General features: G+C 52.3%; 11 protein-coding genes across 11 annotated transcripts; 4 read left to right on the forward strand and 7 right to left on the reverse strand.

Annotated features, from left to right (window-relative positions):
* Nucleotides 1-294: 294 nt before the first annotated feature.
* APUU_21904A (uncharacterized protein) lies at nt 295-1,362 on the reverse strand (the record flags this gene model as incomplete). The annotated part of the gene is made up of 1 exon (XM_041700709.1): nt 295-1,362. The coding sequence occupies one exon, from the start codon at nt 1,360-1,362 to the stop codon at nt 295-297; it is 1,068 nt and encodes a 355-aa protein (XP_041553666.1).
* An 854-nt stretch (nt 1,363-2,216) lies between these two features.
* APUU_21905A (class I SAM-dependent methyltransferase) lies at nt 2,217-3,023 on the reverse strand (the record flags this gene model as incomplete). The annotated part of the gene is made up of 1 exon (XM_041700710.1): nt 2,217-3,023. The coding sequence occupies one exon, from the start codon at nt 3,021-3,023 to the stop codon at nt 2,217-2,219; it is 807 nt and encodes a 268-aa protein (XP_041553667.1).
* Nucleotides 3,024-3,268: 245 nt separating this feature from the next.
* On the reverse strand, nt 3,269-7,823 carry APUU_21906A (putative ABC multidrug transporter; the record flags this gene model as incomplete). The annotated part of the gene is made up of 4 exons (XM_041700711.1): nt 3,269-4,036; nt 4,085-4,730; nt 4,777-7,112; nt 7,164-7,823. 4 exons carry the CDS (start codon nt 7,821-7,823, stop codon nt 3,269-3,271), a joined length of 4,410 nt encoding a protein of 1,469 aa, XP_041553668.1.
* A 693-nt stretch (nt 7,824-8,516) lies between these two features.
* APUU_21907S (Zn(II)2Cys6 transcription factor) lies at nt 8,517-10,667 on the forward strand (the record flags this gene model as incomplete). Its single annotated transcript, XM_041700712.1, has 6 exons — nt 8,517-8,597; nt 8,700-8,818; nt 8,930-8,970; nt 9,040-9,620; nt 9,668-10,338; nt 10,403-10,667. The coding sequence occupies 6 exons, from the start codon at nt 8,517-8,519 to the stop codon at nt 10,665-10,667; spliced, it is 1,758 nt and encodes a 585-aa protein (XP_041553669.1).
* A 384-nt stretch (nt 10,668-11,051) lies between these two features.
* Nucleotides 11,052-11,885, forward strand: APUU_21908S (GNAT family N-acetyltransferase; the record flags this gene model as incomplete). The annotated part of the gene is made up of 1 exon (XM_041700713.1): nt 11,052-11,885. One exon carries the CDS (start codon nt 11,052-11,054, stop codon nt 11,883-11,885), a length of 834 nt encoding a protein of 277 aa, XP_041553670.1.
* A 473-nt stretch (nt 11,886-12,358) lies between these two features.
* APUU_21909S (ankyrin repeat domain-containing protein) lies at nt 12,359-15,608 on the forward strand (the record flags this gene model as incomplete). Its single annotated transcript, XM_041700714.1, has 8 exons — nt 12,359-12,759; nt 12,808-13,226; nt 13,269-13,420; nt 13,475-13,578; nt 13,635-13,855; nt 13,907-14,312; nt 14,480-15,200; nt 15,252-15,608. 8 exons carry the CDS (start codon nt 12,359-12,361, stop codon nt 15,606-15,608), a joined length of 2,781 nt encoding a protein of 926 aa, XP_041553671.1.
* A 143-nt stretch (nt 15,609-15,751) lies between these two features.
* Nucleotides 15,752-16,189, reverse strand: APUU_21910A (uncharacterized protein; the record flags this gene model as incomplete). Its single annotated transcript, XM_041700715.1, has 2 exons — nt 15,752-15,806; nt 15,903-16,189. The coding sequence occupies 2 exons, from the start codon at nt 16,187-16,189 to the stop codon at nt 15,752-15,754; spliced, it is 342 nt and encodes a 113-aa protein (XP_041553672.1).
* A 208-nt stretch (nt 16,190-16,397) lies between these two features.
* APUU_21911A (uncharacterized protein) lies at nt 16,398-17,514 on the reverse strand (the record flags this gene model as incomplete). Its single annotated transcript, XM_041700716.1, has 3 exons — nt 16,398-16,593; nt 16,652-16,803; nt 16,855-17,514. The coding sequence occupies 3 exons, from the start codon at nt 17,512-17,514 to the stop codon at nt 16,398-16,400; spliced, it is 1,008 nt and encodes a 335-aa protein (XP_041553673.1).
* A 21-nt stretch (nt 17,515-17,535) lies between these two features.
* Nucleotides 17,536-18,097, reverse strand: APUU_21912A (uncharacterized protein; the record flags this gene model as incomplete). Its single annotated transcript, XM_041700717.1, has 3 exons — nt 17,536-17,726; nt 17,770-17,878; nt 17,924-18,097. The coding sequence occupies 3 exons, from the start codon at nt 18,095-18,097 to the stop codon at nt 17,536-17,538; spliced, it is 474 nt and encodes a 157-aa protein (XP_041553674.1).
* A 298-nt stretch (nt 18,098-18,395) lies between these two features.
* APUU_21913A (uncharacterized protein) lies at nt 18,396-19,750 on the reverse strand (the record flags this gene model as incomplete). The annotated part of the gene is made up of 2 exons (XM_041700718.1): nt 18,396-18,991; nt 19,039-19,750. The coding sequence occupies 2 exons, from the start codon at nt 19,748-19,750 to the stop codon at nt 18,396-18,398; spliced, it is 1,308 nt and encodes a 435-aa protein (XP_041553675.1).
* Nucleotides 19,751-20,203: 453 nt separating this feature from the next.
* APUU_21914S (Zn(II)2Cys6 transcription factor domain-containing protein) lies at nt 20,204-20,758 on the forward strand (the record flags this gene model as incomplete). The annotated part of the gene is made up of 2 exons (XM_041700720.1): nt 20,204-20,353; nt 20,423-20,758. The coding sequence occupies 2 exons, from the start codon at nt 20,204-20,206 to the stop codon at nt 20,756-20,758; spliced, it is 486 nt and encodes a 161-aa protein (XP_041553676.1).
* Between the last annotated feature and the right edge of the window lie 44 nt (nt 20,759-20,802).

A 20,802-nucleotide genomic window follows, 5' to 3' on the forward strand; every position in this document is an offset into this window, starting at 1 on the left:
ATTCCTTCGACCTGCTCACTCAGGCTATGAATACACCAATCGAGGCTTGCTAACTCTGTCACTGCCAAGTCCTTCGCGTCGCGGCATGTCGGAGGTATATCAGCCAAGTGTCTCAGCATGAGACAGCTTGCATTCCCACTTAAAACAATTCAAGCAATTGTAGAGAATACGAGAGTTGACAGACAGTGTCAATAACAACAAAACATGTTATGATACAAATGAGCGTTGGATTTATATACATGTCTCAAGCTGTAACATCGCCAAATCAAACCACACGAGAAGGCAAGAAGACTCCTAGCAAGTCTCGAGAGTGGCATCGCCGCTGATATCCCAAGTGATGTTCTCGCCGCATGGGTTCTCAACGACATTCACTCCATTAGCCTCCAAAGAGATCGAAATATCGCTGGTAATCTCAAACTCGTCGCGAGCAGAGAGGCGAATATCGCCACCACCAGTGACAGTTCCACCATTAATCGACACCCCGTAGCAGTTCTCAATGAGAATCGCGTTGTTCTCTGTGTCAGAAATGTCGACGCTTGCGATCTCAACACCTCCAGACTCCGACACACAGAACACGCCACGGCCTCCACCCTTTGCGATCACGTTCTCGACGAACACGTTGGTCTCGTAGCTGCCATCTGCAAGTCTGCCGTTCTGGTTGGCCATGCGGAAGGCTGCGTAGCCGGTGCCTGTTGCTACGTTGTCTGCGTCCACGGTGCCGATTTGCGCATTCGTGGTGGCCTGGATGAGCAGACCACACTCGCCGACGTCCTTCGCGATGACTTGGTTGATGGTGAGGCCGTCGATGTTCCAAGTTTCCACAGCGTGGCTGCCTGCGCCGCTAATGTTGATGACATCCATAGACACATCGGTGTTGGCAGCTTCGTCTCGTTCGAAGCGGATCCCGAGACCGCCGCTCAAGTTCATGGTGATCTCTCCGAGGGAAAGACCGCTCACTCCGTAGAAGTGCAGACCGAAGTACGGGCTTCCTGTCAGGGTGAGGTAGGGGATCTGAACATCCTGCGTGCCCAGCGACCGAATGTTCCCCCGGCCATCGTTCGCCTGGACATCGATGGTGCCGCAGCCCTCGAAGATCTTGCCGCTGTCGATGTCGATCACGTTAGTGCCAATCGAGCCGGATGCGATGATTGACAGGCGTTGGCCTGAGCTGATACCGTCGAGACCGGCAGTAATTGCCGCGTAGTAGTCGTCGCCGGAGTAGACCTCGCTTCCACCCACGGCGGCAGTGTAGGCGCCCTCTTCGCCGTCAACGGTGGCATCGGGCGTGCCAGAGCCGCACTGTGCAGAGACCGTAGCGGCGAGTGCCAGCACTGCCGTGGTAATAAAGGGGCTGGAGACCATTTTTGTGGAATAGGAGTGTTGGAAGCTGTGAGTGGGATTTTGAGTCTCTGGTACAGACCAAAGACCTTATATACATAGTGTCGGCTGTTTATCCCACACGCCAAGCGCCTGATGAAACTCCTGGCAGTGCAGATCGCCAGTCCTGCAGTAAATAAACCTCCAATCATACAGTGAAGCCATTTAGCCGAGCCAAGTCCGACACCGTCTCCGGCGAATTGCTCTTTCTGGCATTCCTCCGCTGGTCCCTTTCTTGGCTGAAGCAACCGTGCGTCCAGACCCTGCCGTTTCGTCAACAAGGTACGCTGTTCATGACTCGTCAGACCCTTGTTTTCGTTTTTGTGTCTGACGTTCTGTTTGGTTACGGATAGACGGACTCATCTCCGCTTCGGGTCAATCACGATCCTATACATAGTATCTGCAGGCAGTGACCTCATAAATCTCGCAGCTCGGGTTTGTTTGTTCCGTGTAGCTCCTACATGGTAGGACGCCATAGGCACTACCTGGTGGTGAAGAAGATAGGGACGCATGGCCCATAATCCTACTCAACTGGAGACGTTTCATCCGTGTTGCGATCCCAACCAGTCTGTGAGTGGATATCTAGTAATATCAACTATCTTCATTATTGTGGGAAGAGCAGTTGCCCAGCTTACTACTATTTAAAGTTCATTCGAAAGAAAATCCACCTGTAGCTGTCCGTAGCTATGCCATTCGCTGGTCTCTCCCGGGGCAGCTGCCTTCGTATGTTGTATGTCATAGCTAAGAGACTGGGACCAGGGACATGAAAGTAAAGACTGGGCAGTATGGTTTACAGAATGGCCAAGCAGCATCTACGCAATATTCGGAATCATGTTCATTCATTTCCTCGCACTAATCAACAAGAAATAAGGCCGATGTCTCTCGTCCTTCCACTCAGGATGCTCCGCCACATCCTCCAACGAGGGCGCCCAGTCCCTGAATCCCGTCAAAGTAAAGCCATTCTGTAAAAGAAACTGGACATATGTTTCCACAGTCCGATGGTACTTCTTCACCCCGTCAATACCAAGCCAGCTCGTCACTCGCCACCCTTCATCACTGTACTTGTTCAGCGGCCATATCTTGTGTTCCTGGCCGTCCTTTTCGTCCTGGATCGATTTCCAGTCTGGGCCTGGATTAACAGGGGCAGAGCATATCGGGTGTTCAACAGAGAAGACGAATTTGCCGCCCTGTTTCAGTGCGGCGTGGATCTCGCGGTAGAGTCGACTCAGGTCCTCAATATAGTGGAGTGTTAGAGAGCTGTAAACCAGATCATACATCTCTTTTTCTCCTTGTTGGCTATCGTTTCTGAAGGTAATCGACTCGATATCCGCAACTTCATACTTGATTTCACTTTTAGAAGACAAGTTGGTTTCCAACTCCCTTGCTCGAGAAATCATCTTCTCTGAAATATCCACGCCTTTCACATACGCAGCATCACTGTCTCGAGCCCATCGCGCGAACCAGCCATACCCGCATCCGAGATCCAGAACGCGCTGCCCTTGTAGGGATTGAGTTAAGGTGTCCCCGAGTACCATGGACCGCAGGTCAGGCCATTCTGGGGCGCCTGGTAGACCGAGCTGTGAGCGGGGGAGAGTCCCGTAGGCGGAGAAGAAGGTGGAATTGTCGTAGATGTTTTGGGCTGACATTCTGATGATTTGAATTGTTCAGTTGGATGAGGATGTGATGGTCAAGATGGTCAAGATTCAAGTCTGAATACGAGAATGCGTGTCTTTTCACGTGAGGTCCAGATTGGGTCCCCGACTGAGTTATGCAATTGCACAATTTATATCTTTATTACTGTCTGTTCAGAATAATTAAAATTGTCTATCTATACGCTAATAACATCAGACATAACCTCCAACACCATTAAAACAGCAAAAATAGTATCAGATCACTTCTTCCCAAATCTCTTCTTCAAACTCGCCAAATCCCACTTCCTCACCCGGAACATATAATACAAGAACGTAGCCATCGCAATATTAAACACAACATAGACCCAGATGAGCCCGAAATTGCGCCACCGGTCGCCCCAGTAGATCTCGCTGCCGGCCAGATACTCGTCCGCAACATTCAGCGAGCAGAACGCACAGTCCGCAGTCGCGTCGGGGTTCTGCAGCTTCCCACCCGCCAGACTCATATACTCGGACATGTACTCCTGGCAGGTTTGGTTGGAGGGCGGGTTAAACACGGACAGTTCGTTCGAGGAGCAGACTACCTCGCGGTCGTGGACCTGCGTTGACGCCATCCCACTGATCCAGTATGTGAACGGGGACGCGCGATACATGAAGATCCAGAACCCGGGGAGGGCGGAGGGGACTTGCATGACGCCGCAGAAGGTCAGACACATTGAGAAGAGTAGGATGACGATTGGGCTTGCGGTCTCGGCGTCTGGTAGTGCGGCGATGCACATCTGGGCGAATGTGCTGGCGTATATGTAGAATTGGATGGCAAAGAGCAGGACGAGGCCTTGCCGGTCGGAGGCCTGGCTGGACCCGACTACGGGATAGTAGTAGCAGGCGTATGTGAGGATGCCCATTATCACCTGGTAGGGGATTTCGACGGTGATGTTGGCGATGAGGAAGGCTTTCCAGGAGTAGGCTTTGCTGGGCCGTTCGCGGACTTCGTACAGGGAGCGCTGGGTTACGAAGAGGGGCATTATCTGGTATTGTTAGAAGGATGACCAGCAAGAAAGGGTTGTTCAACATACCTGGTTGACGAGCGAGGCAAAGATGGAGCAGATCATGAACAGCGAGAAGATGATGGTCTGCATACCAGCGAGAGAAGTCTTCGCATCGTAGAACGAGAACCCAATGAACAGCCCTGCCATGATAGCCAGGCCCCATTTCGAGATAATATACTCCGGCATGCGCCAGTACTGCTGGAAGACGCGGTACGTGACGACGTAGACCTGGAACCAGAAGGGCATCGCGAACTCGGCGTGGCTCATGCCCTGGTCGTCTTCCTGCTGGACGGCGCTCTTTTCCTCGTGGATGCGGTTGATTTCGTCCTGGACTCCTTGACACTCGGGACTCTGCTTCCAGACATCAAACCAGTCGGTTCCCTTGTCGTTGGTCTTTGCGTTGACGACCTCAATCATGTACTCCGCTGGGTTCTCGGATTGGGCGCATTGGCGTCCTCCGTTGGACTCGAAGTAGTCGAGGAGGGTTCGCGAGTTGTTCCCAATCGGGCCAAAGTAGACCGTCTTGCCACCCTTTGCCAGGAACAGGAGCTGGTCGAATTCCTGGAACAGAATGGCGCTGGGCTGGTGGATCGTGCAGAGGACGGCCTGTCCACTGTCTGCCAGTTTGCGGAGGAATGAACAAATAGCCCATGAACTCTGCGAATCAAGACCACTACACTCGTTAGTATATCCATATACACCTTTTGGTGTAGACTTACCTGGTAGGTTCATCCAAGAACAGCAGCAACTTCGGCTTCGCAGCCAATTCCACCCCAATCGTCAACAACTTCCTCTGCTCAACATTCAGTCCCTCCCCAGGAACACCGACAATCGCCTCCGCAAAGTCCTGCATCCCCAGCATCTGAATCACATCCTCCACATAGTCATACTTCTCCTGGATCGACACATCCGCCGGCTGCCTCAGCAACGCACTGAACCGGAGCGACTCACGCACAGTCGCCGTCTGCAGATGCAGATCCTGCTGCTGCACGTACCCCGTCTTCCGCTGGAAACTGGCATCGAGATCCTTGCCGTTCACGAACATATCGCCTGTGATAACGCCCATTGTTGTCCGGTGCGCTAGCACGTCGAGTAAGGTCGTTTTACCGGCTCCGCTGACGCCCATTAATGCGGTCAAGGTCCCTGGTTTCACCCAGCCGGAGACGTGGTCTAGCAATCGTCGCGGCTCGCCTTTGATTTCGATGTCGTAGCAGATATCCCGCCAGGTGAAGATGTCTTGTTGAGGTGGGAGAGGGAGCTCCTCTTTGGATTCGTCCCGAGATGGCTTGACGGAGCCCAGTTCCATGGTGTTTTCTTCGTCCGCTGCTGGTTTCACGTATCCGGGACGCATATACTCCGGTTCATGACCGCGTCGGAAGACGAGTGCTTCGGCGGTACTGGTAGTCGAGGAGTTGAGCTCCGACGCGACGAAGTAGATGGCCATGAACCCGACGAGGAATGCAATCAGGATACCGAAATTCCGCCAGACATGGCTGTAGCTGTAGCTGTAGTTGAAGAGGATATAGGCATCACCACTGACAGTCTGCGCGCCGGGGACAGAGCCCAGTTCTGAGCAGATGAAGTTATCGCCAGACAGATCCGCGTAGGACGGGACGAAACTCGCGCAGGGAAAGTCGCGACCGTGGAATTCGTTTGCGATGAGGATTTCAAAGGCGTAGTAGATCGGATTCAGGTAGTGGATCCATTCGAACCAGGGGTGCATTGAGGGGACGGGGAGGACGTAGCCCGTGTAGACGATGAGTGCGAGGATGAGGACTCCAGCGAGACCCATGGCCTGTGCAGCGGACTTTGTTATAGCGGCCATTGTGCGGAAGACGGCGCTCATCACGAACATGATGATGAATGTGATGAGGAAGTAGATGAAGAACTGGGATGGTTCTCTGCGCAGGCCGGACAGGAAGTACAGGATGACGTTGAACGCGACGGCGAGGGTGAATTTCACGGGGATATCGCTGACCACGCCGGCGATTGCTTCGGTTGCTGGGTGGTAGAATGCATACGAGGCGTGCTTTTCGACGATGGGGCGTTGGGCGTAGAGACTGGTGATTTCGGACATGGCAGTTAGGGCATTCAGCAGCACCGCGAAGAAGAGCGTGGCGCCTCTCGACATGAACCCTGCGGACGTGTCTGGGGGGTCGTAAAAGACTGAGCCGATGATGAGGGCCATTATGATGTTTCCAATGACTGTTGATAAGGTCGAGGACATGTCGTTCCAGACTCGCTGGTATGCACGCTTCGTGTTCAGTTTAATCTGCATCGGCACGCTGAGCAGGTATGGAGAGGCTGCCCGCGAGTTCTTGGACTGCGTCTTTTCCTTGACCTCTCGGAATCCAGTCGCTGCTGCGTCATCGTTGCCTGGAGGATGGACCGTCTCGAAGTCTTCCATCTCTTTGAGGAGCTCTTTATACTCGGGCGAATCGAGCCAGTACCGCTCAAAGTCTTCAGGCGTCTGGGGGACAACACCCTTCATATCCTCACGAGCACGACGCTCTTGCGGATTCGTAACAGATGTAAGGAAGTCACCAGTCGTCTGTCGAGAGGGACATTCCCAGCCCTGCCGTTCGAAAAAGGCTTTTGCTGTTGAAGTTGGCCCGAAGAAGATCTGGCGACCCTCGTATAAGATCGTCACCTTGTCAAAGACTTCGTAGATGCTCTGACTAGCCTGGTAGATAGCAACAGCATGCGCAGTCCCGGCCAGGTCAGCGAGCAATCGCAGCGCCTCGACGAACTTCAACGCAGTAGCCGAGTCAAGGCCGCGACTGGAGTTATCCCAGGCCCCAAACGGTGTCGCGGCCAGTGCCATCTCTGCAATACTGACTCGTTTGCGTTCGCCTCCGGAGACACCGCGTACGAAGTCGTTGCCGACCTTTGTATTGTATGTATGGCTCAGACCGAAGATGGCCATCACGACCTGGGTTGTGTATTTGGCGAACTCGTCGCGGGTCATGTCGCGCATGCGGTGCTGCGGTGTGCGGGCAGCAGCTGCGAATTCGAGGGTTTGTCCGACAGTGAGATGGGGGAAGTGTTTATCAACCTGGGCTGTTAGTATACTCTCCTTAGTTTGACTTGTTTATTAGGTGCGTACCTCTTGGTTGTACACGACTTCGCCTTTGAACTCCTTCATCATCCGCTTCTGAGACACCCCGTTGTAATGCAGGGAACTGGACGAGTCGATGTCCAGCCCATTCGTCTCACCACATATCGTCTTGAGAAGAGTACTGCAGCCCGCACCCGGCCGTCCAAGCACAAGCAATAGCTCCCCCGTCTTCATCACACCGTTGAAGCTGTTCAAGATCCGACGAGGCGGCGAGCGTCTCTGGCGGAGTAGTTCGGGGATTCGCAAAGGTGCAGAGAGCATGGAACCGACGGTATCCTGTAGCTGCAGCGCAGCTCCAGAGCCGGAGACGTTCAAGTCTTTGAAGAGTATTCCTCCTTGTGGTGTTGACAGGCCGCGTCCTTCGGCATCAACCATGGCGGCTTTGAGCCACCGCTCCAGGTTGAACTCTGCAGCCTGGGGGTCCAATGCTGGGTCATTTTCGGCAAATGCATTGTTTGTATATGTGTTTGCGTGGATGCTCGATCGTCGTCGTGACTGGGTTGTGGCGATACGGTGTAGGTTGTTTGTTTCAGACGGGCTGATCAGGCCCATAGGAGATCGGTGAATAGACTCGGCTCCCTTGATACTATCCTTGGAGGAGAACGAGTCCGTGTCAAGTGACGGCTCATCTTGAGTGTGGGAGCTCATCTTGAGTATGAGTTGGTTGTAGTTTATGGTTCTCCATTCTACGGTATGTGGGCGGGAGCAGGATATATAACTATCTCGTCCGGAACGTGCACCCCCGAGACATTCATGAGTACCGTGGACGCATTATCGGTTCGGAAGTATCTGACAAGGCGTTCAATAGTGAATCCAATGACCCATAATGCTTGTCCTCTTGTCAGGACCGGATTTGGAGCTCCGTGTAGGGCAGACCCGCTTAGTCAGGCATATTCACACGTCCAGGCAAAAGAAATGTCTGCAAATAGAAGAAAAGTCTGGAACCAATCGTGAAGACGGAAGCCAGGGACATTCCGACCCGGCTGACAGGCTCAGATCCTCAGATCCAAATGATGTTCCAGTGGCTGAGCCTCCCGGATCCCAAGACTGCGCATCCGAGCATAACTTTAAATCTCTATCTCCGATGAGTCAGCGGACTTATACCAGCCCCATCCATTTATCACTCATTATTGGCCAGTAAATTCACTGACAGGAGCTGTCGGGACTTGGCCGGCCGATCTGGCCGTCGTCACCGGAATTTACTGGAGTTTACGGGGCTCTGGGCGCCCGTTCTCCGTGCCTGGTCGTTGACGCAGCCGCAAAGGCCGGAACCGTCTCTTCAATATATCCGGATATATTCGTTATTGTGTCACTTTGCAGGCCATTCACATCCTTGCCATTATGCCACCCAAGATCTCCGCTGGTGAGCGACCGAAGCGGCGCCGTCGTGTGTATGCCTGCGACTCGTGCTACAGGAAGAAGGTAGATAGTCTCCCCCATACCTCCTCCTGAGCATGCCGATATTGTATCCGGATCTTCAATCGTGCCGCTTTACTGTGTACATTCCGTACTAACATTCTCGAGATTAAATGCGATGGCGCGTTGCCCAAGTGTGATTGGTGCCACCACCACAGCATCCCTTGCACGTATGCCCGCAATGAAGACCTCGACCGGTCGCGCAAGCCACAGGATACCAAGCTCAAGTTAGTCTCATACATTTCCCATTTACGGGCCGAGATCTCGGCTTCCAGTTGTCTCGGCTTCCAGTTGCAGCTCTCGGCACGATCCCGGTTGACAGGTGCTAACGTCGCCAGGTCTCCCCCTACATCAGACGTGAGCACACCAATCGAACAAGGTCGGTTGCCTTTAAGTATAACGTACGGAATATGTTTCCCGCTCTAACATTGTCTTCGACTCTTCGTAGAACAAGTCCAGGATCTCTTTCGGTCTGCGTACCCCACACCCGGTCCACAGGCTGTGGCACCACAGGGGTTTGGAGCGACCATCTGCTTCGCCGGACAATCCCTGGGGAGTATCGGTGGGTTCAACGGCCTGCCTGTGTTTTCTGCTGCTGGAATCGAGTGGATCAAGGCTCGCACTGGCGAAGAAGTCACTCTCGACTGGTATCGCACACTGCCGATTCAATCCTCCCCTCGTGGCAGTCCCCAGCGCTTGCCACTCCCTGACATCAGGCTTCTCCGGCAGTTGCTGGAGAATTACCAGAAGACTATATCGTATCGCCTGTTTCCCGTTATTAACGCAGCGTGCTTCGAATACACCATCCGAGCGGCCTACAACCATGAATTGTCTGAGATATCGCCCGGCCCTGCCAGCGCCAGGGCATGTATCTTTGCTTTTATGGCGCTGAGTTCGTTTAGCGCAGGCACTGGGACGGAAAGTACCATCACGTACACTGACAAGTTTGCCCAAGAGGTGTATGATCTATTGCCAGACCTCGTTTCAGAGTCGGTTACGCTGGACGGGTTGCAGGCCATCCTCATGCTGGTAAGCCTTACAGCTTCTTCCAGCTGCTGCCACTAAACTCTGGCCAGTCCTTCTGCTGTCAGGCTGTATCTGCCGATATCCTGAAGATAGAGCTCCTGTTATCCTCCGCAGCCCGATACGTCTTCCACCTCAAAGGCAACATCTGCCCTAAGCCCACCGACGCAGACGGCGACCCCCTTCTCGCAAAGCTACACGTCCGCAACCTCTTCTGGATCAGCTTCATGTTCGATAAAATCCTCGGTCTGCGCACTGGTCTCCAGCCTCTCTTCGACACTACAAGCTGCGATCTCACCCTGCCCTCCCCGGACGGCGTTCACGGCCACGACCCAGCAGCCTTCATCACCCTGATCCGCCTCTGCATCGTCCAAGCAGAAATCTACCGGGGCCTTTACTGCGTCCCAGCCCTGACCAAAAGCGACGCCGAGCTCATTGCCACAATCCGAACCCTCGATAATACGCTGGAAGAATGGTGGTCCACAGTCCGTGTATTCTCGTCCGACCGCTACCCAGACTCCATCATGGCGGACTTCCTCTTCGGAATGCAGTACCACTACTGCATGAGCGCGATCCATCAAACGAGCAGTCGCTGCACGGCATGGGTTCTAAACCAGGATACGCGCGCGGCCGGCTCAAGTCTCGCGGTTAGTATCAGCGCTGGCCGCTCGCTACTAAATAAATTCCTCGACGCGAAGCCGCATCTATTAGGACATCATCTCATGTACGCCCAAACACACCCTTCCATGCACTTTCTTCATGGTCCAGAATGGCTAATAATGTGACAGGTTCTGCCTCCCCGAACTAACCGTCTCAACAATCCACGTCTTCTCCAACATCCTCATGAACCCGCTCGAGGTCTCCAGCGCCACAGACCTGCATCTCATGCGCTCGGCCCTCACGCACCTCCGTAAGCATCTCTGGCAGCAGGCGCCGGAGTCGTTCACGGTGCAGGTGCGTCTTGTTGAGAGCTTTATGGCGGATTTGCAGCGGCTGGCGGAGTGTGCGATTCGGAAGGCCTGCGCCGAGGCGAGGGCTGGACTTGGGGAGTAGTTGTGTAGTAGTTGTTGGGGCATTTGCGGTTTCTGGATTCTATACCCTGGTTTCTTTTGGATTCTTTGTGTGCTTGTTTTTTGTTTTGGGCGTATTCGGTGATATTTCTAGGGTAGAATATATATTTCGGAGTTACATAGATTATGGGATTAATAGCATATTTATCTTTATTTTCACTGTCTTTCTACAATTGTCATTGAATCATGTATTACGAAAAATGTCAATCCGGAGAGAGAGCACAACTCCGGTAGTACTTCACCAAGACTAGTGAGTCATGATATGGAGCAAATACGAAGCACCCAGCTCCATAAAACCCCACGACGCACATCAATGGAACCATAAGCTAGTCAAAAGACTTACTTTCCACAAATTTATCTTCTCAAAATGACCTCCATATCTTCAGCGACAGCCCACCTCGTCGAAACTGCCGAAATCCTGTTCATCAAGGCGCAAATTCAAGCTGTGCAAGCACTCTTCCCATCTCAAAGATCCATAGCAGAGCCTATCGGTGGAGGTGTAGCAGCTGTCACAAAGCCATCTTTTGGGCGGAAACTGAATCATGTTGCTGGGTTTGGGATGAACGGACCTGTCTCTGAGAAGGATCTCGAGGCTGTCGAACGCCTTTACAGGGGGATTGGGCTATCCCCGGAGATTAACCTCTGTCCGTTTGCACATCACAGTGCACGAGAGGCTTTGGATAAGAGAGGATGGACGGTCTGTGCGGAGATGAATGCTTATATCTTGCCTTTACGAGAGTATGAAGACAATGGAAACGCTGAGGAAATACACATAACCCACGTCTCGGCCGAAGAGTATCCCATCTTCATTGAAACATCTGTCACCGGGTTCGGAAACAACTCTACATCTGATCAACTCGATCTGTTCCATACTCTAGCCAGCGCTGCCACCCGCCGTGGAGATACGCGACTCTACCTCGCTCGGATAAGTGGACAGATTGCCGGGGCTGCAGGAATGGCGCTGATCACCACGCCTCTAGGTCGAGTTGCCGAGTTATATATTGACAGTACAGTCCCTGAGTACCGGGGTCAGGGCGTGCAGACAGCGTTATTAAGAGCGAGACTCGACGAGGCGAAGAAGGAGGGAATTGACGTTGCTACTGTTACTACATGGCCGACGGGAACGAGTGCGAGGAATGTTGAACGGGCTGGGTTTGAGCTGGGATATCGGAAGGATGTATTTACTACTAGACAGGGATAAGCTTTGTACATGGGTTTATAGATGTTTCGTTGCTCCGCGTTCGGGTTTGGGTGCCTTTACTCTTAGCATTAGGGAGGTCTGGCTGTGGTGGAGCTAGATATATATTTGATAGAAAATCCGAATGTGGCATATAGCCTGAGACTGCTTACCATAAAGAACGACACTGTCGAGACAACTATGTTCGCTCTTTTAATGAGGTGAAATGCCAGGAGGACCGCAGGAAAACAGCCTCGCGACAGCCCCAATCAGACTAAGCGCCCAGCTTCCTATCCCTGCCAACCGACGTGCTCTCCAATGATTCACTCCAATGAGCAGCTGCATGATGCTGCAGCCTCGTCCGATTCGATTGGTTATGGCTGGGGCGGTGCTGTTGACGAGGCTGAACCCGTCGCCGATGTTGAGTCGCCCCTGCCCACCTTCAACTTCTTCCTCTTTCAACACCACCCTTGCTATCTGTCGCGGGTGCTTTCATCATGGCGGAAGTCGTCGGCGTCGTCTCCGCTGGTGTCGGCATAGCAGCCTTTATCGTCCAGATTACTGGGAATATCAGCCGCCTGAAGGAGATCCGTGATTACAACCAGAACAAGGCTGGAGATGAGATCGAGTTCCTAGTTCGCAGACTAGAGTTCTTGCAGAATGTGCTTGTGTCTTTGCAGTCATATGAAGGGAATCCTATCGTGGATATTGCGATCAAGAACTGCCAGTTGGAATATAGCAGAGTTGACGATATTCTGCAAAGAGTTGCGGAGACAATTTCACGAGCACAGGCTGACAGAAGCAAAAAGTGGAAGACTCTCGTGAAGCCTCCAGAAATAGGAAGGGATCTTAATATAGCGAAAGAGAGGATTACGGGGGTTATTGTTGACCTGACGTGGTGCGTTTCCCAGAAGACTAGCAGATTTACTTATACTGACTCTGATAGCTCCTTTACATTAGTCCTCCATCAAACCATTCCCAGTCAGATTCTAGCAGCAGGGGCACATAATAGCAGCCGTATCACCGACATAGAGTCTGCATCTGAAGCCAAAGTGTCGAATGTCGTTGCTGCCACGACGCCAACAGAATCAAACCTAGGCACACTCACAGCCTCTGAAAACATAATACGTCCCAACAGAAGACAGCCTTGCAGCGTGAAACACTGCCATTGCTCCTGTCATGTAACCGGGGCCAGTTCAGGGCGCTTCTGGGGTTTCGAATATACCCCCTTCTCGACATTCTGGAGATACTGCGATAACGCACAATGCTCAGCTCGACGTTACCGCTGGAGCTTACGAATTGCCCTCACCCAATACGGCATTCCATTGACTGTCATCACAGGGCTTGAACTCGTCTCAGGCGGGGGTAAGTATTCTCTGAGACCGGCACTAAGTGTACAACAAACAGTCAAGTACACATCCCCAGGGTTTGAGACACTAAAGCGCTTTCACGAAGGTCTCTTGGACGTTTCAGAAGCGAAAAGACGGTTTCTAGAACTATACAGAGCTGATCCGTCATTGAAGCATCATGTCAACCCTGCTGGCCGGGACTATATGCAGGTAAGTACACTGTATTTGACGCGGTGTCAACATATTCGTCTCACAACAGCCTAGGGCCTTTTCCGTCAGCCCGGCATGCATGGCATAGAAGGCAATCTTCAAATGTTAGATTTTTTCGTACGAGAACTGGGAATGAGTATCGGGAATTGTGGTTCAAGGTAAGTGACTCCTACGTCAGAAGAGAAAATGTTCAACTACCAATGGATGTTTATAGCTTTCTGATGAGACATCTACTCTATTACTATCAAGGTTGGACTCGGGTGGATCTACTTGATTCACTTCTTCAACGCGGGCTTGACCCTGACGGGGCGGATCTTCCAGCACCTGAGTACTGGCCAGCATTTGCAAAGTGTGCATTTTGGGGTGTGGATATGGCCCGCGATCCCTTTCATGTCCATTTCCTTGCCAGGATAGTCTGCAATGAGACAGCCACCGGTAAGCACTGAAAGGGCCACTAACTGCACGTTCTGGCTGACGAGGAGGCAGGCTTTGGCGGACTTACTCCCTTACACCAGGCTGTTCTCCAACAATCTGTTAAGACGGTTGTTTCGCTTATCTCACAGTCAACAGCTGGTGTGAACGAGAAGAACTTTCTGGGTCAAACACCCCTGCATCTAGCCACCCCAAGCTTGGAGCTCGTTACTCTACTGTATGAGGCTGGGCACGACATCAACGCTCTGGACAGGTCGGGGGCAACGCCTTTAATATATGCAGGGGCGATGGGAAATGCTGAGGTTGTTCGGTTTCTCATTGCTCATGGGGCAAATATCTCCATCACAGAGAAGGAAGGGAGGAATTTCTTCACTTATACATCCGATTGTAGACGATGGAGCTTGGTACTCGATGTTTTGGGAGCAATTCGACCTCATTGCAGTCCAGAGGACTTCCAATGGTACATTTACAGTTCGTTGGCAGGATTCGTACGTTACTTTCGCTCTCGAGGGGAGACGAGTACCCATTTATCGCCCTCATTGAGTTGTGTGACAACGTGGACAGTTTCCTTTTCCACGATAGCTTTAACGGGATTGAAGGCAACAATCTTATGCATTACGTTTGTAGTTGTGAGGAGGCTAATGCACTTGTCCGGTGTGGTTTCACTGGCTTCAACCAGCCCAACAGTGAAGGCCAAACCCCCATATTTTCGCTGATTAGGTACCCGGATGCCGGTCTGCTCGGCGTTTTACTGGCTCAGGGCACAAACATCAATCATGTCGACTTGAACGGACGGTCAATTTTGTCGTACTTGATAGAATACTTGGGCTTCTCCCGCAATATCTGGGGCGCAATGGACTCGATTAATGTGTGCGTGAGCGGGGGCTCTGACATCTTCTTATCAGACAATTGCCAGTGTGCTTGTTCTCCCGGTGGCTACTGCGTCTCTTCCATGTTTGATCTCACTTTCGAGGAATCAAACCAGGTCGCCTTCGTGTGGGGATTTGAATTCCTGTCGCTGGTGGAAGACGAACGGGGGCTCGAGGAATCGCGAAAAGTGCTTTTATCACTTCTTCGCGCAACATGGGCCGAGAAGATCGGGATTACCCATGTTTGCTGTAACGGAGAGGTGTATGCGGCCAGTTACTTACGAGATGAACCATTGACTGTCCATGAAGTCCTCGAGATTCTCGACGAGGAAGAAGAACTTATCGAAGAATTGAACAATAAGATGTGCACCTTGCCATCCGATAGTTTTGAGAATCTCAGGACGAAATGGATGATATTGCTCAAGGAGGTATTCGATGACAGATCAAAGGCCTTTGAGAGTTTGAATCATCCATCACGAGTACGTACCAACCTTGTCCAACTATCTTGTAAACCAGGCTGACCGCCATAGCCACCCCTAGAAGTTGATTATAAAAACGATACTTTTGTCAACCCCTGCGACAACATGGAACTTCCGCCTTCATTGTTGACACCTATCGCGGAATATCTCATATGGATGGAACACGAATATGTACGACGGAAAGCAAAAGTTACAAGTCATGAAAGAAAGGCATGGTATGTTAAACGACTGTTGTGGATTGTGGAACTAATGCAAGTCACGGATCTCGATGCCGATGAGATTGTTTCTGCAATGCAGGAACAGCTGGACCGCTGGAAAGATGAGCTACCGGAGAACTTGGATGGGCAGCGTGTTATTAACCACTTTCTAGGTTCCATGAAGGCGATTGATGCCAATGTTGTGAAATAATATATGCATACTGATGGTGTTTATATATGGCGTTTCCAGCAATAATTTGCGTCTCTTTTGTTCAAGTATGTAGAGGAATGAAAATATGATCATGGTCTGATACAATATAACAGTCCATTCTCTCCGATATGTCATAATCCTCATCAGAAGTTCTCCAACCGAATAACGCCATACGAAGGCTCCTCATACGGATGGGCCCTACACAGATCAGTCTCCACGACTACACCAATTTAATCTTGCCTAGCCCCAGTAATCAAGCCAAGCTAGAAAACACAAGAACGAAAAGAAACTCACTTCTTCAAAGCCTCAACCGCCCTCCTGGCAACATCCTCCCCAACACACAGCGTCTCAACCCTCAACTCCTCAATCTTCTCCAACGCCCCAACACTCCCAATAGCAGGGTTAGCTGCATCACCTGGCCGAAACTGGCCCGTTCCAGAAGCCACCCAGCAGCATTCTGTGTAGCTTCCAGGACCTGGATACCGGCCTGCCCCTGCGGCGAAGACGGCGCTTTTGACGGGTTCGAGGGAGGTTGGGGGGACGTGGAAGATTAGTTTGAATTTTGTGAGTGCGGCGGCCATTCTGTTCTTTTTTTCTTTTTCTTTTTCGGCTAACTGGATTATGGATAGCGGTGTTTAGATGCTTTTGATGAGGTGTGGTAAACTGAGGTTGAAGTTGGTGGGGAGAGCGGGGTTCCCTTGTTTGTTATGCTCCTTTATACTGCATTATTCCATTGTGCCTGTTGTGTATATCTGCCGTATACAATCTCCCATATCTCGTTAACCACAACTAATACACATATCTGAATCCCGGGTACATATCCTCCCCCTCCTCCTTTGTAAACCTCTTCTCCAACGAACTCCTGGCCGGAAGACCCAGTCCCTCAGCCTTGCGGTTCCTCATGCCATATACAACCCGCAGTGCAATCGCAGCAACAATCGCAGCCGCATTGATTGCTACAATGGTTACCTTGGCAGGGATGTAACTGTCATAATTAGCCTCCTTCCCATGATTTCCAAGGCAGCCGGAATGAAGGAACATACTCAGGAGCATCTCTAGCCTGAAACGTCTGCGGGCCGATGATATTCGCAACACTGAATCCCGCCGAGATGAGCGCTGCTGCGGATACTTTGCCGGTGTATCCCTTGAAATTCCCTGCGATCCAGGCGAGGGTTATCCCTAGCGGTGCGACTGTCTATACCGTATCAGTACTCTAACCACCCCATCCATAATTTGAGGTTCATACCGCATTAACTAAATAAATACCCACTAAACAGCCAGCCTTATTGCTCTGCGGCATAAAGCTCATAAGACAAGCGCCCAGCAGCGTCAACACAAAGAGGATATTCAGCGCCACCCACCGCGGATACCCCCTCGCAATGGCATACGTGGATGCAATGATGCAGACAATGCTCACAGCCCCCGACGGCATATTCAGCAGCGCGCTCTGCTTCGCGTTATACCCGTAGTTCTTGATAACCATCGACGAAAAGGCGACGATCAGGCCCGAGGGCAGGGACGTGAGGATCGTGATCAGCAGGAGCAGCCAGGTTTGGATATCAGTTAGCACGACCCAGAGCGAGGCGACGTGGAACTGTTTCAGGGCGACGTTGGCAGAGTCGGCCTTGAGGCGGGTGGATATGATTGCCTTCTCGTCTGCGGAGAGGAAGCGGGCTGTTTCGAGGGAGAGAGGGAGGAAGACGAGGATGAGGACTGCGGCGAGGATGTTCACCAGTCCGATGACGAGGAACATGATCCGCCACCCGGTGAGAGAGAGGGATGCTGGTGCGTGTTGGGCGCCAAAGGAGACCAGGCCGCCGATTATCTGGCCGACGCCGACGCCGCAGTACCAGAGGCCGAAGCGGGGGGTGGATTCGCGCCGGGTGTACCAGAGGCTTGTGTACATGGTGAGAGCGGGGGCTGTTTATTAGCACTTTGATAGGGTTTTGATCTGATTCTTGGACATACCGACGACTGCTTCTGTGGTGCCGAGCAGGACGCGCAGGGCCATCAACCCCCCGTAGTTCTGCGCAGCAGCGGAGCAGCACAGGAGAATGCCCCAAATAAAGACATTGCAGCCGAGGACTCGCGTGATGGGGAATTTCTGCAGAAGATATCCTGTTTCATTAGCGACGTCGCGTTGGGTAGAAATAGAGAATACCTTGTGGGACCTCTGCCACAGCGTAGGCAATGAAAAAGGCCGTCGCGAGCCACGAGAAGTCATTGCCGGACATCCCCAGGTCTGTTTGGAGGCCCATGACATTTGCATACTACCAGGTCAAGATTGGATTCCCAGCGTTGAATTTAAAACTCACGTTCAAGCACACTTTGTCGAGGAATTGCAGGAAATAGGTCAGGAACATGATGGGGACGATGCGCCAGTCAATGCGACGCAGAAGCGACTGCACCGGCTTCTGATTCCCCTCCAATGCATCGCCGACGCCTGAGATATCGTGCGTGAGGCCGGTGGTCTCTCGTTTGGCGTCCATGGTGCTGGCCTGGGGTGCAGTGAAGTGGGATGGGGATCGTCGCACAAAAGGCCAGGCGAGTCCGTGATAATAAGACACGAAATAAGAAAATGCCAGTCTCACTTCACGTGTCGTTGCATTCTTTAGTCTCTTTAGTGATCGCCACGCATCGCGTCTGGGACGCCTGAATGGTGCATTGACAGATCATCTCCTTATTTGACTGGATGCAGCAGAACTCAGAAGCAAGGGAACAAGGTTTAATCTTCTACCATTGGCGGAGTATATCTCTTCTACTGCGCTAGTCTATGCAACAATCCTTCTATCTCTTCGTCGCTCGCCAGAATTGGGCATCGTATGCATTCCGACTCAGCCCCTTTGGGTTCTGGGCATAGGGCACGTACAGACTCCTGGCCTTCCCATCCAGCCCTTCTCCTGCTGTTGGCGTCCCGCATACATCTGGCTCCGACTCGTCTACGTCAAATTCAAAGCCCAATGCCTCGCTGACTTTGATTATCTCGTCCAATGACAGCTGCAGCCATGGCCCGGTTCCGTATAGCAATGGTCCGAGATTAATCCACGTCCCGCCGCGCTTCAACAGCCGGTGGATGTTCTCCAGGTAGGCCATCAGGTTCCGCGCGGTGTCTATAAAGAATAACGATACAATGACATCGTAGGAACCTGCCTCCGAGTCTGAGAAGAGCGTGGTGAAGTCGCCCTCGACCATGACGACCCTTGAAGTAGACGGAATCCAGTCGGGAAACCGCACGGCGCGCTGCATGTCGGATGTCGTAGCCTGATGCGACCACCAGTCAATGTATGGATAATAGGCAAGACTGTTTGGCGAGGCGACTTGGACTGCGTATCGATGGACGAGGTTCATATACATCGACCATTCGTTGATTGTCACCTCGAAGCCTGAACAGTTAGCGGTATAGACATCGCCGGTAGATGAGGGAATGTACCGTCTAGAGCATCGATCTCGTATCCCAATCGTCCTGCTCCTGCGCCTGGTGCCAATACCCGGATTGGCTTGTCCTCTGAACGGTCCATCTTCGCGAGATTGTCGAGGATGCACTTGAATGCGTCTCCACGCTCGAACAGTCCTTCCTCCGACCAGTCGCGCACAAAATGCTTCATTCCCTGGACGACGCTCGTGCGGTCGGGCCCCTTTTTCTCCTTCTGCATGTCCTTGATAAACTCGTCCAGTTCTTTCCGCGGGATATCGTAGAATTCCAGTCCGTGTCGCACAACGTCCGCCGCGATCCGGTCATTGTCCTCAAACAGGTGCTCGACCGTGTTCAGCTTGCGCGTGTACCCGATGGTCTGTTCAACGAGTTTCTGCTGGTTCTTCGGGACATGTTTATACATATCCCGCCAGCGCTTCACCTCCGCCAGGTTGCGCTCCTTGTACCGAGTGAACCCATACAGCGCCATGAGCAGCCGGTGCCGCGGGTGATTTGCATTCCATGTCCCAGTCGATCTCTGCAATCGATTCTGTAGCCGCGTGTATTCCTCCTCCTGTCTGGCATTCGGTTCTTCAACGACTGTGATGTTCGAGACGACGACCTGCGTGATGTCCTGCCATTGTGCCTGTCCTTCTGCGGCAGCGACTTGCTGCACTTTTGCCGCGACAACGCAGACGATCACAAGCAGGAGAGACCACACAGCCTGCATTTTGTCAGTCTCATCTTTGCCAATTCGTCTTTTTTAAACAAAAATAAAATGAGCTTGCAGGGTCCTCACCCCAAGGTCCCCGCCAAGCGCCAAGACTCCGCCACTAGTTATGTCGGTGCATTATTTATGCCGGTGCATTATTTATATTCTGTGTTGAACACCACCAGGAACTCAATATACGAGGCCCGGCAGCGGTCGAGAACAGTCGAAAGACGGTGTATCCCCCCTGGCGCCTATGAAGTCATATTAGCCCGTCCAGCGTGCGGGGTTCAGCGAGTCAGCCCACGACAACGCCATCTCACGCTGCAATTTGACATCATCAGAAATTCAAAAGAAAAGTCGAAACAAATCCCACCATCACAGCCCAGCTTTTTAAACACAAGCAATCTCAACCCGCTATTGCCCCCCGGCTCTTTCAACCGCCCTTGTTAGCCATCCAGGCGCAAGCAGAGCATGACGTCACACTCAGCCCACCGCTCCCTGCGTGTTCTCGCCCCCTCCGGCGTCCACCCTGACGATCGCCTGCGGTCGTCGGCGGGGCCGCTGCCGAAACGTACAAAGCGCTCGAATGCTTGTACGGCTTGTAAGGCGCGCAAGTCGAAAGTAAGTGCGTACTCTGACTCGTAAACCCGTGCTGGTAAACTTGGGTTGACTTGGCTCGACTTGCCGCAGTGCAGCGGCGGCCAACCGTGCAATAAGTGCAATGAAATCGGCACCGAGTGTATATTTGACAGGGGGCTGGATAGGAGGAGGAAGTTTGCTCAGCGGCATGCCGAGCAGGAGCTTAGCTCGCTGCATCAGCTGTTGGATGATATTGTGGACGCCTTTGATGCGGGCAATATAGTCCAGCTGGGCGAGCTGCTTTCCTCTGTACGAACTCGGTCGAGACAGGCTGAGAGTCAGGATCTGAGTTTTCCAAGTGATGAGCAGAGTGGGCAGAGTGCGACGGGGGCAGATTTCAAGGAGGTAATTGAAGTATGGCATCTGTCCTCTGGTGCTCTTAGGTAGCTGACGACCACAGTCCATCCAGGCTGTTCCAGGCGAGATTTCGA

Source organism: Aspergillus puulaauensis, chromosome 2, assembly GCF_016861865.1.
Source record: "Aspergillus puulaauensis MK2 DNA, chromosome 2, nearly complete sequence".
Lineage (NCBI taxonomy): Eukaryota > Fungi > Ascomycota > Eurotiomycetes > Eurotiales > Aspergillaceae > Aspergillus > Aspergillus puulaauensis.